The sequence below is a fragment of the Bos taurus genome, chromosome 13 (genome assembly GCF_002263795.3).
Source record: "Bos taurus isolate L1 Dominette 01449 registration number 42190680 breed Hereford chromosome 13, ARS-UCD2.0, whole genome shotgun sequence".
In the NCBI taxonomy this organism is placed as follows: Eukaryota; Metazoa; Chordata; class Mammalia; order Artiodactyla; family Bovidae; genus Bos; species Bos taurus.
Window position 1 is genome coordinate 71399045 of NC_037340.1, and position 14298 is coordinate 71413342.

General features: G+C 45.4%; 1 protein-coding gene across 12 annotated transcripts in view; it reads right to left on the minus strand.

Annotated features, from left to right (window-relative positions):
• PTPRT (protein tyrosine phosphatase receptor type T) overlaps positions 1-14298 on the minus strand; it is a 1155533-nt gene that overhangs the window by 701725 nt on the left and 439510 nt on the right. For all 12 annotated transcript variants that reach the window (XM_025001262.2, XM_025001258.2, XM_025001261.2 and 9 more), the window contains exon 5: positions 12542-12657. In XM_025001262.2, coding sequence (XP_024857030.1) covers positions 12542-12657 — 116 coding nt within the window. The remainder of the gene's footprint in view (positions 1-12541; positions 12658-14298) is intronic.

A 14298-nucleotide genomic window follows, 5' to 3' on the forward strand; every position in this document is an offset into this window, starting at 1 on the left:
ATACATGCTAAGCCGCTTCAGTCGTGCCCGACTCTCTGTGACCCCATGGACTGTAGCCTGCCAGGCTCCTCTGTCTGTGGGATTCTTCAGGCAAGAATACTGGAGTGGGTTGCCATGCCCTCCTCCCATAGGGTCTCTGGAAAGCCCATGAGCCACTGCCTTGAGATTTGCTGGTTGTCTGCTCCTGAATCTATGTTCAAAAAGTTTTTTAAAAAGAGAGAGACTAGGAACTGATTTCCATAGAACGCTGACAACATGGGAAGCTCAAGCACCCCTGCAATAACACACTGCTTCCTCTAAAAAGTCAATATATCCCCTGTGAATAAAGTTCCATAACAGAGTTTGGTAAATATTTTGTTCAAAGCATGGGATTCGTCTGAGTGTTTATTAGGTAGAAGTCACATTAACGTACATAACTGAATGCTCAGTCTGCGTCAGGTGTTGTGTTAAGTGGCCTATGCTTAATCCACCTAAAGTTCCTAGGAGAAGTCCTTTTCAAATGGTGGGGCACAGACTAACAGCATCAGTGTGACCTGGGAACCTGGGAGAAATGTTCATTTTAATGAGAATTCGAGGGCTGCTATACATTTGTGGAGGCTGTTTATTGGGGTTGGTAATCTGAGTTGTCTTTTCCCTTTCCCTCATTCTATTATTAATCACACTGGAAATGTACTCATTATTTAACAAAACAGAAAATAAGAGTGTGTGGAGTGTGGAAGGTATAATTTCTGCCCAGAAGAATTTATAGGCCAGGGCTAAGATTCCAACAAAACAGCAAAAAGGGCAAAACATAAACATAAAGTCAAGTATTAAAATAGCATCCTTCAAGGAAGAAAACATGGTCAGCAGAGAATGAGCAATGCTCTTAGAATAATCTAGAGTGGTGGTTCTCCAAGGATGGTGCCCAGACTCACTGCATTAGCAGCCCTTGGAACTTGCTAGAAATGCAAATTTTCTGTCCCCACACTGGACCTAATAAACCAGGAACACTATGAGGGTGGGGGAAGGACACTTTTGCTTTCAAAAACCCTCTGGGTGATTCTGATGCATGATAAGGCATGAAATAAGTCCTAAGAATATTGCTATTTCTCAAATGAGGAAACTGAGGCAGAGAGAGGTCAAATGGCATGATTTAGAATTGTTGTCATTGTTCAGTCACTACATTGTGTCTGAATCTTTGCAACCCCATGGACTGCAGCACGCCAGGCCTCCCTGTCCATCACCAACTCTCGGAGTCTACTCAAACTCATGTCCATTGACTCGGTGGTGCCATCCAACCATCTCATCCTCTATTGTCCCCTTCTCCTCCTGCCTTCAATCTTTCCCAGCATCAGGGTCTTTTCAAATGAGTCAGTTCTTTGCATCAGGTGGCCCAAGTATTGGAGTTTCAGCATCAGTCCTTCCAATGAATATTCAGGACTGATTTCCTTTAGGATGGACTGGTTGGATCTCCTTGCAGTCCAATAAGTTGGAGTCTTCTCCAACACCACAGTTCAAAAGCATCAATTCTTTGGCGCTCAGCTTTTTTTTTAATAGTCCAACTCTCACATCCATACATGACTACTGGAAAAACCACAGCTTTGACTAGATGGACCTTTGTTGGCAAAGTAATGTCTCTGCTTTTTAATATGCTGTCTAGGTTGATCATAGTTTTTCTCCCAAGGAGCAAGCACCTTTTAATTTCATGGCTGCAGTCATTGTCCGCAGTGATTTTGGAGTCCAAGAAAATAAAATCTGTCACTGCTTCCATTTTCCCCCATCTATTTGCCATGACATGATGGGACCAGATGCCATGATCATAGTTTTTTGAATGATTTAAAATAGTACTTTTCATATTAATGTGCATACAGGCCACCTAGGGAATCTCATTAAAAATGCAGACTCTGATTCCTCGAGTCTGTGAATTACTTGACATAATTCATTTTTTAAAATTTATTTATTTGGCTGAGCTGGGTCTTGGTTGCAGCACAAAGGATCTTTAGTCTGGGCGGGCAGGGTCTAGTTTCCTCACCGGGAATCGAACCCTGGCCCACTGCAATGGGAGTGTGGAGTCTTAACCACTGGACCACCATGAAAATCCCTTGATATGCTTCACTTCCAGCAAGTTTCCAAGTCTTGTCGATGATGCTGGTCCCTGAACCATAGGACGACGAACAAAACCTTACAAGACTCTGCGGAATGATGCTGGAGTTAGGATGTGGACCCAAGTGATCAGATTCTAGACACTGAGGCCTTATTCACATCGGCCAGCTGCTGGCCAGTACATGACAGTGCACACTTAGCCTGCGACACTGTGAGGAGGGTAGTGTTCAGTGCTGCAGAAACTCATTTGCTTGTTTAAAGAACATCACATGCCATCCTGCAGGAAAGTACTGCCCCACCGCATACAGTTTGGGAACCGATGTGATAGATACCTAGCTTTCTAGAAACCTTGGGAGTCTCAAAGTCAGAAATATCTGTGTGGGGAGGAGCAAAACATCTTCCTGAATTCCTGGTTAGCAGACTTTCTGGATATATTATTAAGGGACACCATAGCCAATGTGCTACCAGTCTGGGGTTTTCTTACCCCAACTCTATCAGTCTAAAGCAGTGGCTCTCAAATGTTAGCATACGTAAGAATCACCTCCAAGGTGACTCAGTAGGTCAGGAGTGAGGCTAGACATTCTGCACTTAATTTTCAAAAAAATTTGTTTTTGGCTGTGCTGGGTCATCTTTGCTGCACCTAGGCTTTCTCTAGTTGTGGCACGCAGGCTTCTCATTGCTGTGGCTTCTCTTAAAGAGGAGCACGGGCTCCGGGCATGTGGACTCATTAGTTGTGGGCTTAGTTGCTCTGTGGCAAGTGGAATCTTCCCGGATCAGGGATCAAACCCGTGTCCCCTGTACTGGCAGATGGATCCTTAACCACTGGACCACCAGGGAAGTCCGAGCTAATCTGCATTTATAACAAGTTCCAGAGTGACGCTGAGTCTGCTGGCCTTGTCCTACATCTCCAAGACTTGAAGGCTAATGTCATCTTAAGTCCCTCATTGTTAAGCAAGGGTCCAAATAATACCACGAAACATGTAAACATTCCTTAAATCCAGGCCACTTCCTGAGGTTGAGCGACTGGTCACCACACCAAAGATGTCGAGCCAGGGACCACGGGTGTGGCACCCCAATCCAGACACTGCTCTATTGGCAAAGCAGCAGTCGTGACCACAGGTGGACAAAATCCACCTGGAGAAGAGTTACCTTTTCCTTTGCCCAAAGGCTCTGTCTGCCTGCTATATTCCTTGGGGCTGCACATGCCCAGACAGGGAAGCTTTTTCCAATCTATCCACCCAGGAGGGCACGTGTGTTCTAAGCTGAACAAAGGCATTTTTGTAGGCTCACTGGTAGTCCTGCTTAATCCCATTTTTATACCCATGTCTCTCCCATGGTGGCAACAATTCCTTTAGAAATCATTTTCCCTTTCGCCTCTTCCATCTGTTTCTCTTTTAAAACAATTCGAATTCCACCTTCCCTTAGTTTGTTTTGTGTTACATGGAATAAGTCGGTTTGTTCTGAGAGCACAGACTCTGCAAGAGCAGGGGTTGCAAAGGCCTAAATTGGAACATTTCTGACCCGGTGGCATTTGTACATCCTGTCACACCCAGGCGAAAACCCCTCTATCTTCAGGAACTATCTAGAAAGGAAGACAAGAAAAGCACCTGAAAAGCCAGGGAGACTCTGCTGTTTTCATATCACCTGATTAGCTATCAAGGTAGCTATAATGGCCTTGCCATTCTGCAATTCCCCATCGTCTCTGCTCCTGTGTCAGGACATTATTCTCTTCACAAAGAGATAAGACACAGCCTGCAAAAACGGCTGTCATTATTACAGGGAGTGCATGCAGGCTTGCAATTGATTTATAATCGGCAGAAGTGGAAACATTACTGTCTTTAATAAGAGGAAACTGTGCAACTGACATTATGCCTGTCTTACAGGAGGTATTCTAACACTCAGATCCTGGAAGCCTCCTGTGTGCTGATTTGAGCTCCTAGAGCCGTGAGTGCGTGCAAACACCCATGTAAAATGAGGCCACCATTTCCAGTTGAAAATTACTCCAATTGCTCCAGAAATCTCCTGGCTAGAAAATATTTAGGTGAAATTCCCACAATTCATTCGTGATGAAAATTCTTTTCTAGTCACACTGCTTGCTTCAATAGCATGACATTTAGCAACTTGCTAAAATCTGGCCCATTGATTCTCTTAAGACCATATTTGTACCTCTTTGGAAATCTCTACAGAATAGCTTTTGATTATTCTTTATTAAAAGTTAAAAGAAATTGAAGTGGACATAAATCATTTTTGATTAGCTATGTTCAAGACCTCCCAAGGGACCACTGCACGCGTGGCTGACTGCCCAGTTCAGGTTGATTTCTGGGTTCGGAGTTCCTGCAGCGGCAGGAAGGTCCTGGCAGAAGCCCCACAGGGATCCGTCAGCCCTGAACAAAGAGGATGAGCCGGTGGTGAAGGGTCTGTGCACGGGCTATCGCCCTGGGTGGCCTGATGGCCCTTTGATTATTTTCGGTTCACCTTTCTGAACTCTGCTCACAGGCCACTTCTTCTGAGGGTGCTTCTCTGAGACTCATAGTACTCCCACCCCTCCCTACTCCCTACCTCCTCAGCAGACTCTTTCACCCCCTGGGAACCTCGTCACATGTGTGATGAAACATTTAAGTCCATGACTAGTTGCTTAACGTCTGTCTCCACTGTTGAAAGGAAAGTTCCCTGAGGGCAAGAAGCAGGCCCACCACTCTTCCTCCCAGCGCCCGTGTGCCAGGGCAGGGGTGAGCTGGCTCAAATCCCGATGTACATAAATAGGGAGTGGGCCGAGGGAAAATACTGAAGACAAGATATCAGGAATTAAAGGAGCAGGGACTCCCCTGGTGGTCCAGTGGCTAAGACTCCATGCTCCCAGTGCAGAGGGCCCAGGTTGGATCCCTGGTACCACAGGGAACCAGATCCCACATGCCACAACTAAAAAAAGATCTCACAAGCTTCAGTGAAGACTGAAGAGTCCACAAGCCACAACTAAGCCCCAGGGAAGTCAAAAAAAAAAAAATATATATATATATATATTTAAAAGGTGCTTTCGTAAGTAAAGGAGCAAAGAACACACATGAGAAGGGACATTTCCAGGTCAGAGTTGCCTACAGTCGTCAGAGATGAGTTGCACAGGATGGAGGAAGGTAAGGACCATGCATCTGGTGCAGAGGAACCTAAGAGAACCCAACCCCATGCAGATCCAAACCCCAGCTAGATGTCCATCTCCTAAGTCACCCTAAAGGAACTTGAATTAAAGTCTGGGGGCCCTGCAGGTGAAAAGGAGGAAAGAGCGAGCTTGTGGCTATGGTGCCATGACTCTGTAGACACACTAAAACCCATACAGGTGTAGACTCATTGAGCTTTATGGCTTGTAAATTAGATCTCAAAGGTAATAATAAAAGACTAGGGTTTCCTAAGTGTGGGGATCCCAAGCGATGGCACGGACTGGCTGTGTGTAAACCCCACCCAGATCCACCCCACATCATCTTCCCACCAGGACTTGGGGGTGTGGGTGGGGGACAAGGGAAACTGTTGCAGACATGAAACTCATGCTGCCTACCGGGGGATGAGTAACAGAGTCCTTGGTCTCTGACCCAAGAGTCTTGTGTCTTCTGCCAGCATCCCCACAATGGGCAGGCTAACTCATGAGCCTGCAATGACCTTTCATAGTTGCGGACAGATGATGGGACCAAGAGGGCAGGAAAATTTTCAAGGAGGAAGCAGTCAGCATCATCAAATGCTGAAAGAAAAGCCAAGTATAGGGAATAATAAAAATAACGATGGAGGAGCAGGGGAGGAGGTAGCCCTTCAGGGAGCGGGAAAAACAGGTTTACAGGAAGAATCTGCTGCAGAGGACTGACATGCCTGCTTATCTCATCAGCTCCGGGGTGCTGCTACCGCGCCGATGGCTTCATAGGGCAGGAGCCTCTTCTGCCAGATTAGGGTCTGCTCCCCGTAACAATGCCCGTGATTTGTCCAAACATGTATGTGCCCCTCCTGTGATCTGTGCAGAAGCTCTGGATGCTTGGCCTCATTTCTGAGACTCTTCAGATATTATTTGCCATATGAATTCCAATGGAGTGAATCCTTTGCAGGGAGGCCTGCAAGTCCCCCTTGCTGTGGGGCTGACAGGCCCTGCCCCAGAGCCCCTGAGAAGTGTGTGGATCTCACAGGCCACAGTCTTCTACAAAGACCAGGCAACACACAAAAATACTTCTAAACCTCTACCACCTTAATGAACAGTTATCCAGCGTGGTGGTGATGGTTGGAGGAGGCTAGGGTAACTGAACCCGTATCCCCAATGGGGACCACTGCCGCCGCTTCTGTTGGCGTGTGTGTGCGTGTGTGTGTGGTCTCAGTCGCTCAGTCGTGTCCGACTCTTTGCAACCCCACGGACTACAGCCCACCAGGCTCCTCCGTCTATGGGACTGCCCAGGCAAAAGTACTGGAGTGGGTTGCCATTCCCTTCTCCAGGGAAATCTTTCTGACCCAGAGATCGAACCTGCATCTCCTATACCTCCTGCATCTGCTGGCCTAACTACCCCTAATTCTGTTATGTCCTGTGAAGGCTCCTACTATCCTTAGAATATTCTGTACCTAGTAAAAGGTGGTCATCTTTCCCTCCTTTAACAGCATTTTTTTTTTTTTCTGTTAACATCAGTTACCTATATTTATTTTAGAATATTTGGATGAGACAGAAAAGATTAAAGATGAAAGTAGGGACTTCCCTGGTGATCCAGTAACGAAGACCCCAAGCTCCTAATGCAGGGGCCCAGGTTCGATCCCTGGTCAGAGAACTAGATCTCACATGCTGAAACTAAGAGTTCCCACGTGCCACAGCAAAGACTGAGGATCCTGTGTGCTGCAACTGAGACCAGGTGCAGCCAAACAAAATTATTACAAAAAAATTCATCATCCATCATCACAATCAATCATTAAGTATTCTGATACGTGTTTTATAGTGTTATATGTGTGCATTTATACAGGTATGTATAAAACTATGTAAATATGTGCGTACATGTGGTTGCTTTTTGATACAGAATTAATCTGTTGGGCATACTGTTTTATAGCTTGCTATTTTCACTAAAATGTACATTGTGAGAATGGCATTAACTATGCTTCCATAGCCTGGCCCATTTGCTTGACCAGCCCCTTTTGTTGGGACATTTAGGTTGTTTTCGATTTTTCATCCTGTAGAACACACTTGCAGATAAATTTTTCTCTGTCTTTGGTTATTTTTTAGGTAAATTCCCCAAAGTGGAATTACTTGCTGGAAGAATATGTACATTTAAAGGTGTTAGATAGCTCCTGCCAAATTACTTTCCAAAAAAAGATGTACCAGGTACATTTTCATGGTGCTACACTGATAATACTGTCACTATGGTTCCACTTAGTTTCACTCTGAATATTGTCCTTTTTTTCCCCTTTTTTCAAAAGAGTTCCCCAAACTGTAGGCTGCTTCACTTACTAGACATTCCACTCAGGATGCACACTGTTTATTTGCTTGAAAACAAAAATGCTTAAAAATTCACAAGTTTGAATTCCTTAGGCCAACACATCACATAAGGAATCAGTGAATTATGAATGAGGCTCTTGCACCAGAGACAGTGGCACTTCATGCTTCACCTGAGGAAGAAATCATCCCAGAACAAGATGAGCTTGTTTATAACTTTCAGTTCAGTCACTCAGTCGTGTCTGACTCCTTTCGACCCCATGGAATGCGGCACACCAGGCTTCCCTGCCCATCACCAACTCCTGGAGCCTTCTCAAACTCCTGTCCATTGAGTTGGAGATACCATCCAACCGTCTCATCCTCTGTCGCCCCCTTCTCCTCCCGCCTTCAATCTTTCCCAACATCAGGGTCTTTTCTAATGAGTTGGCTCGTCACATCAGGTGGCCAAAGTATTGGAGCTTCAGTATCAGCCCTTCCAATGAATATTCAAGACTGATTTCTTTTAGGATGGACTGGTTTGATCTCTTTGCTGTCCAAGGGACTCTCAAGAGTCTTCTCCAACACCAGAGTTCAAAGTCATCGGCGCTCAGCTTTTTTGACGGTCCAACTCTCACATCCATACACGACTACTGGAAGAACTGTAGCTTTGACTAGACGGACCTTTGTCGGCAAAGTAACGTCTCTGCTTTTTAATATGCTGTCTACGTTGGTCACAGCTTTTCTTCCAAGGAGCAAGCGTCTTTTAATTTCATGGCTTTAATTAGCTTTTATCTGCTTTTTCCCAGATTTTATTTATTTGTGCCTGTGCTGGGTCTTCATGCTGCACATGGACTACTCTCTAGTTGCAGCGAATGGGCTTCTCACTGTGGAGGCTTCTCCTGTTGCAGAGCACAGGCTCTAGGCGTATGGGCTCAGCAGCTGTGGTACACAGACTTAGTTGCTCTGTGGCACGTGGAATCTTCTTGGACCAAGGATCGAATCTGTGTCCCCTGCATTGGCAGGTGGATTCTTAACCACTAGACCACCAGGGAAGTCCATGTATACACATTTCTGGATAAGCCTGTCTGTCTATTTTTATGCAGAAAGTGAGTGAAGTCGCTCAGTCGTGTCCAACTCTGCAACCCCATGGACTATAGCCTACCAGGCTCCTCCCTCCATGGGATTCTCCAGGCAAGAGTGCTGGAATGTATTGCCATTGCCTTCTCCAGGGGATCTTCCCAACCCAGGGATCAAACCCGGGTCTCCCACATTCCAGGCAGATGCTTTAACCTCTGAGCCACCAGGGAAACCCATTTTCATGCAGAAATGAACACCATGAAAACTGGCACCAGCAGACAGGGTCTTCTAAGGAGTATACTGGCTTCCCTGGTGGCTCAGCAGTCAAGAATCTGCCTGCCAATGCAGGAGCCATCCCTGGGTCAGGAAGATCCCCTGGAGAAAGAAACGGCTACCCACTCCAGTATTCTTGTCTGGAGAATACCATGTACAGAGGAGCCTGGCAGGCTACAGTCCGTGGGGTCGCAGAGTCGGACGTGACTTAGTGACTAAACAACAGCAAGGAATATATTAAGTTTCCAGATGGGTCAAAATAGGTGTGTGGGTAGTCTTCCTTTTTAATTTACTAAATTATAATCTGAAAGCCCTTAGGGACAAGCAGACTATAGATTCCTGTTCTATAGAAAAGGCAAGCATTCTCTACAACAGGCCACAGGGATCTACCCCCTAATTCTGATTCCAACAAGTGCTCCCTAACCAGTGCCAGGAAGAAGGGCCACTAACATACTCTTTTGAGAATAAAGTCACTACCTTATCTCCCAACTTAAAACTGGCAGTTAAAAAAAGTCCATGTTCAGTGATTTAGTGATTGGTCAGCTTATCTTGGCGCTACAGCAAGAAATAACATTATTGAAAAACACACCAGCTGCAGGTGTCCTGTGGACTCTCGGCCACAAAGTGGCTGTTTCACTCACTCTGGAGATTCTCAGGCTGAACCGCCCCAGCCCTGGGAATAGAACAGAACTTTGGCAAGTCTGCAGGCTGGTCCTCTAGATGGTGGAATAAATCCAAAGCAGTATTTCATGAGAAATCTGCCACTGCCTTAGCCCGCCCGCCTCAGATCAGGGCTGCGACTGTCCCCTGGGTGGCAGGTGTCATGACAGGCATTTCATACATAATAGGAAGACGTTAACCTACTTCCAACTATACCACTGTTGCATGTAAGCCGGGACTTAACTGGCCTAGTGGGCGTTTTGCCAGACAGCACAGCGTAAGCCGTCTACCTCCCAATATTTCCTGAAATATAGACGAGAGAGACAACATTTCTGGTGGTTTCCTACTTATGGAAGCTATTCACTCTCCAGAAACATATGAAGTAGCCCAGAATGCAGATGGATCAGGGGCCTCTCCCATATTACACTGCCCACCCCATCTCCCCCTTCAATGACCACTCCTAAGATTGCCTTTTTAAGAAATTTTATGCATTATTTATTTAATTTTTGGCTGCCCTGGGTCTTCGTGGCTGTGCGTGGGCTTTCTCTCGTTGCGGCGAGTGGGGAGGTGCTCCCTAGTTGTGGTGCGCGGGCTTCTCATCGCGTTGGCTTCTCTTGTTCCCGAGCCCAGGCTCTAGCACATGGGCTTTGGCAGTTGCACCACGTGGGCTCTAGAGCACAGGGGCTCAGTAGTTGTGGTGCATGGGCTTAGCTGCTCCACAGCATGTGGAATCTTCCTGGACCAGGGATCGAACTTATGTCCCCTGCATTGGCAGGCAGGTTCTTAACCACTGGGCCACCAGAGAAGTCCCCCCAAACTGCTTTTAACCCAGAGCATCATTATGGAAAACAAGCCTATGAATCACTTGTGCGCTCTTCGTAAGACTGCGGTGGAAAATGTTGTTCCCTACATCACACGCTGCTTTCTTTATGAGGACTCCTGGGAACAATTCCTGTCTGGCTTCCGTGTGAACAACAGCTAGAATTTCTGGAGCAATTGGTTTGTGTTTATCTCAGGGACAATGTGAACAGTGTAGCTGCCAAGCTTTCCTTCTTCTGTCGGTGGCCGTGGTCCTGTGGGCTCTGCCTGTGACTCACCAGAAGCAGCAGACGTACAGAAATGCAGGGCTTTTTTGCATCTGATCAGCTCCCAAGTGTTATTTTCCTCCTGCCTTGTGTTGCCTCACTTTTAATTTATGCTATCTTGTTATGCTTTATGTTCTACTGTAAGCCACCTGAAAAGCGTTCTGTGAAATAAGGTTTGGTTTACAATGAAAAGTAGATAAAAAAGATGTAGAAGAGTTCTAAACCTTGTGTTTCTGTCTATTTTCTTCAAAAGTTGATTACATTCTGCTTGAACATCCTTCCACTGTTAGACTCAAGGTTTGGAGCACACAACACTCAGAACTGTAGCAATAACATTCATAAAATAATTGGAAAGCCCAAATACAGATGCTGAATGTACTATGACTGTCTCTTCTTATTCTCATGACCCAACTGAGGCAACGCCATTGAAATGACAGAGCTTCCTGGGAGCCTAATGCATTTAATACTAACTATAATGAATAAATAGCATTACTTAATCCTTGAGTGACACATGGACGTTTCCTGTGCTATCCTGTGGTCTGCATACAGCCCTAGGAAGCAGGAGGAAGAGGCATTATTATTTACTGCTCTTTTTATTCTACTTTACTGCTAAGAAGCAAGAAATAAATCCACAGATGTGCTTTCTCTGCCCAGGGATCTTCCAACTGCAGGAAATGGGCTCAAAAGCAAGAAGAGAAATGACACTATGAACTCCCATCAAAATGTGCTGGGAGTGAGTTAAGGACCAACATCCAAAATGTCAGTAAGAAGGGATGATAGAGATCTTTAAGTATACGAAGTTTGAGGTCATGGGAGTCAGCTTCTTTGGAGCCATATTCCTCATTCCTTGAATGGGAGGCGATGACTTCAAAGAGCTGCACTCTCCCATAGGACTCTCTGCAAGGTCAGAAATGTTCTCTGTATGTGTCCAACATGGTAGCCATGAGAACAGGTGGCTCTCATGCACTTGAAATGTGACCAGTGTAGCTAAGCATCTGAGTTCTGAATTGGAGGTATTTTAATTGATTTAAATTTAAATAGCCATAGTAGGTTAAACAAGGTTGCAGGGTACATGATCAATATAGCAAAGTCAATGGTATTTCTATATATACTAGTAATGAAAAATCAGAAACTGGGTTTTCTAGAAGTCTTCTACAGTAAGTAGCATCAAAAATGGGACATACTTAGGGATAAGTCTGACTAAAGATATACAAGACCTGGATACTGAAAATTACAAAACCTTGCTTGGTGGAATTACTAGAGATCTTAATAAGTAAAGAAATATACCATGTTCATGGTGACAAGTTTCGTATTGTTAAGATGTCAGTTTTCCCCAAAGTGATCTACAGATTCAATGCAATAAACCCCCATCAAAACCCTAACAGGCTTTTTTTGTAGAAACTGACAAAAAAGTTGTATGGAAATGCAAATGTACTTAGCATCTAAAATATTCAGTTTGCCTCAACCCCGGAAATCTGGGCTTAAGGGACAAAGTTTGTTTGTTTTTTTAACGTCTTTATTGAATTTATTAAAATACTGCTTTTATGTTTTGGGGGTTTTGGCCACAAAGCATGTGAGATCTCAGCTTCCTGACCAGGGATCAAACCCACACCTCCTGCATTGGAAGGTGTAAGTCTTAACCGCTGGACCACCAGGGGAGTCCCCTCGGGAGAAGTTTGGAAAGGTCATAATTGTAAATTCTTGTTCTGGCACTTTTATGCTTGTAGCCCCAGTTTCTCCGTCTGCAAAATGGGAATACTGATGCCTACATAACAGAATTAGCAAACAAATTTAACAAGATCATGGATGCAGAGTATCATCCAAGGAGCAGAGGCATATGAAAAACACCCTTTCCCTTCCGCACCAAGCCCTTCCTCACAGTACACATTTTCTTCCCTTCCCAAAGGGTTGCACAGGTGTGAGCAGGTGCCCCCTCCATCCTTACCTGGAGCCAAAGTTTGTCGTGCTGAGACCACTTTCCGCCAGCAATGCACTGAAAAGTGGCGTTCTGCCCCACGTTCACTTCAACATTTTGGAGCCGCAGAAAATGAGGTGCTTTTCCTAAGAGAGAAGCCAAAAAGCAGATGAAGACAGAGTTCGACAGCCTGACTGCTTTCCTGTCAGTGGATGGCAGCTCAGGATGGACACTGGGTGGGCACATTTGTGCTTGGGAGATGGCCTGGCTCAGTGAAGAGCTACTGTGGATTGATTACTTACAATGGGCCAGGTACTGTTCTAAGACATTTACATGCATCACCTTACTCAAAACTCACAGAAAATCCACAAGGTGGGCAGTAACTCCATTTTAGGAATAAGAAAATTAATGCTCTGAAGGGTTATGGGATCCGGCATGGTCAGACAGCCAGAAACTAGGGGAGGCAAGACAGGAGTCCAGGTCTCTGAGAGCCTCAAAATCCGTATTATTAGCTTCTGGGCAAAACTGTCATGTTTGGAAGAGGAAGTTGGAAGAGTGGAGGGCTCACCCGAGAAGACACCTCCCTGTCGCCTAGGTAAGCAGAAAGAAAAAAATGTAAAGTGAACACCTTTGCCCCTGAGACCCCACAACACCTGGCCTTGGTGATGATGCTGATACTGAGGACAATGGTGGGGGTAGGGGAGCAAAGAGAAGAGGAGGGAAAGAGGAGGAGAACACCAATGGCCTTCACTCACTCGCGGCTTAGTATTCGCCTGGTGTCACGTGCCGTGTCTACATTCAATAACTCATTTAACCCAATGCAGTTGGTGATGGTATTATCTCTGCTTTACAGTGAATGAACCAAGGCATAGAGAATTCAAGACCTGTTCAGAGTGTGCACTCTTTATGGTAACTCAGGATGGGATGGAGATAGGGCATTTATTCCAAGGACTTGAGAAAGGACTTTCAAATGAATCTCATGATGTCCCTGGGCAATCGATTCTAGAAATAAACATGTGTTTTATGTTGGACAACTCAGGCTCATCTCTTTTCTTGTTTGTGGAGAGAGGTCCACACCTATGCAAGCTCTCCAAAGACGGGTGGATTGACAATCTAGGTCTAGAAGAATGAGTTTCTTCATCAAGGCACAAAAGTGCCAAGGATCCCTGTCACATCAACTAAATCACGATGAACCAATCAGCGAACAGCTCTGGAATGTGATCAAATGGAGACTTCTTAAGAGGATCAAGGAGGCTCAATGAAGGCCCCTGGCTATCTTTCCAGAAGGATTCAAATACCCAGACAGACAAGCAATAATAATACACCATTTACTGAAAGCTCCTACAATGCTAGGTATGGTGGTGTTTCACATGTGTTACTGAAGTTAACGTCATAACATTCCTAAAGTAGACTACTATTACTTCTCTTTCAGAGACGCAGAAACCAAGGCTCGCCAAGTTCAATTTGTCCAATGCTACATGGCATGGACGACAGGAACAGAATTCAGTCCGTGCCTGTTTTAGCCCCAGATTTCACCATTTAACCAGCACATTCTCTTGGCCTTGTGGGCAGCAAGAGTTCAGTGACATCACCTGGAGTCTAGGGTTCAAAGAAAGAGCTCCCAGGCAAAGCTGTGCTGATTCTCCAGGTTCTTCTCATTGCTCTGGAATATTCTATCATGAGAGATCCCTCTCCGTGGCATTCGTCCCCGTGGTCTTCACACTTTGAACTATCTGCTCCATAACGTGTGTCACTATCTGCAATGCTCAACACAGGCCAAAGACCTT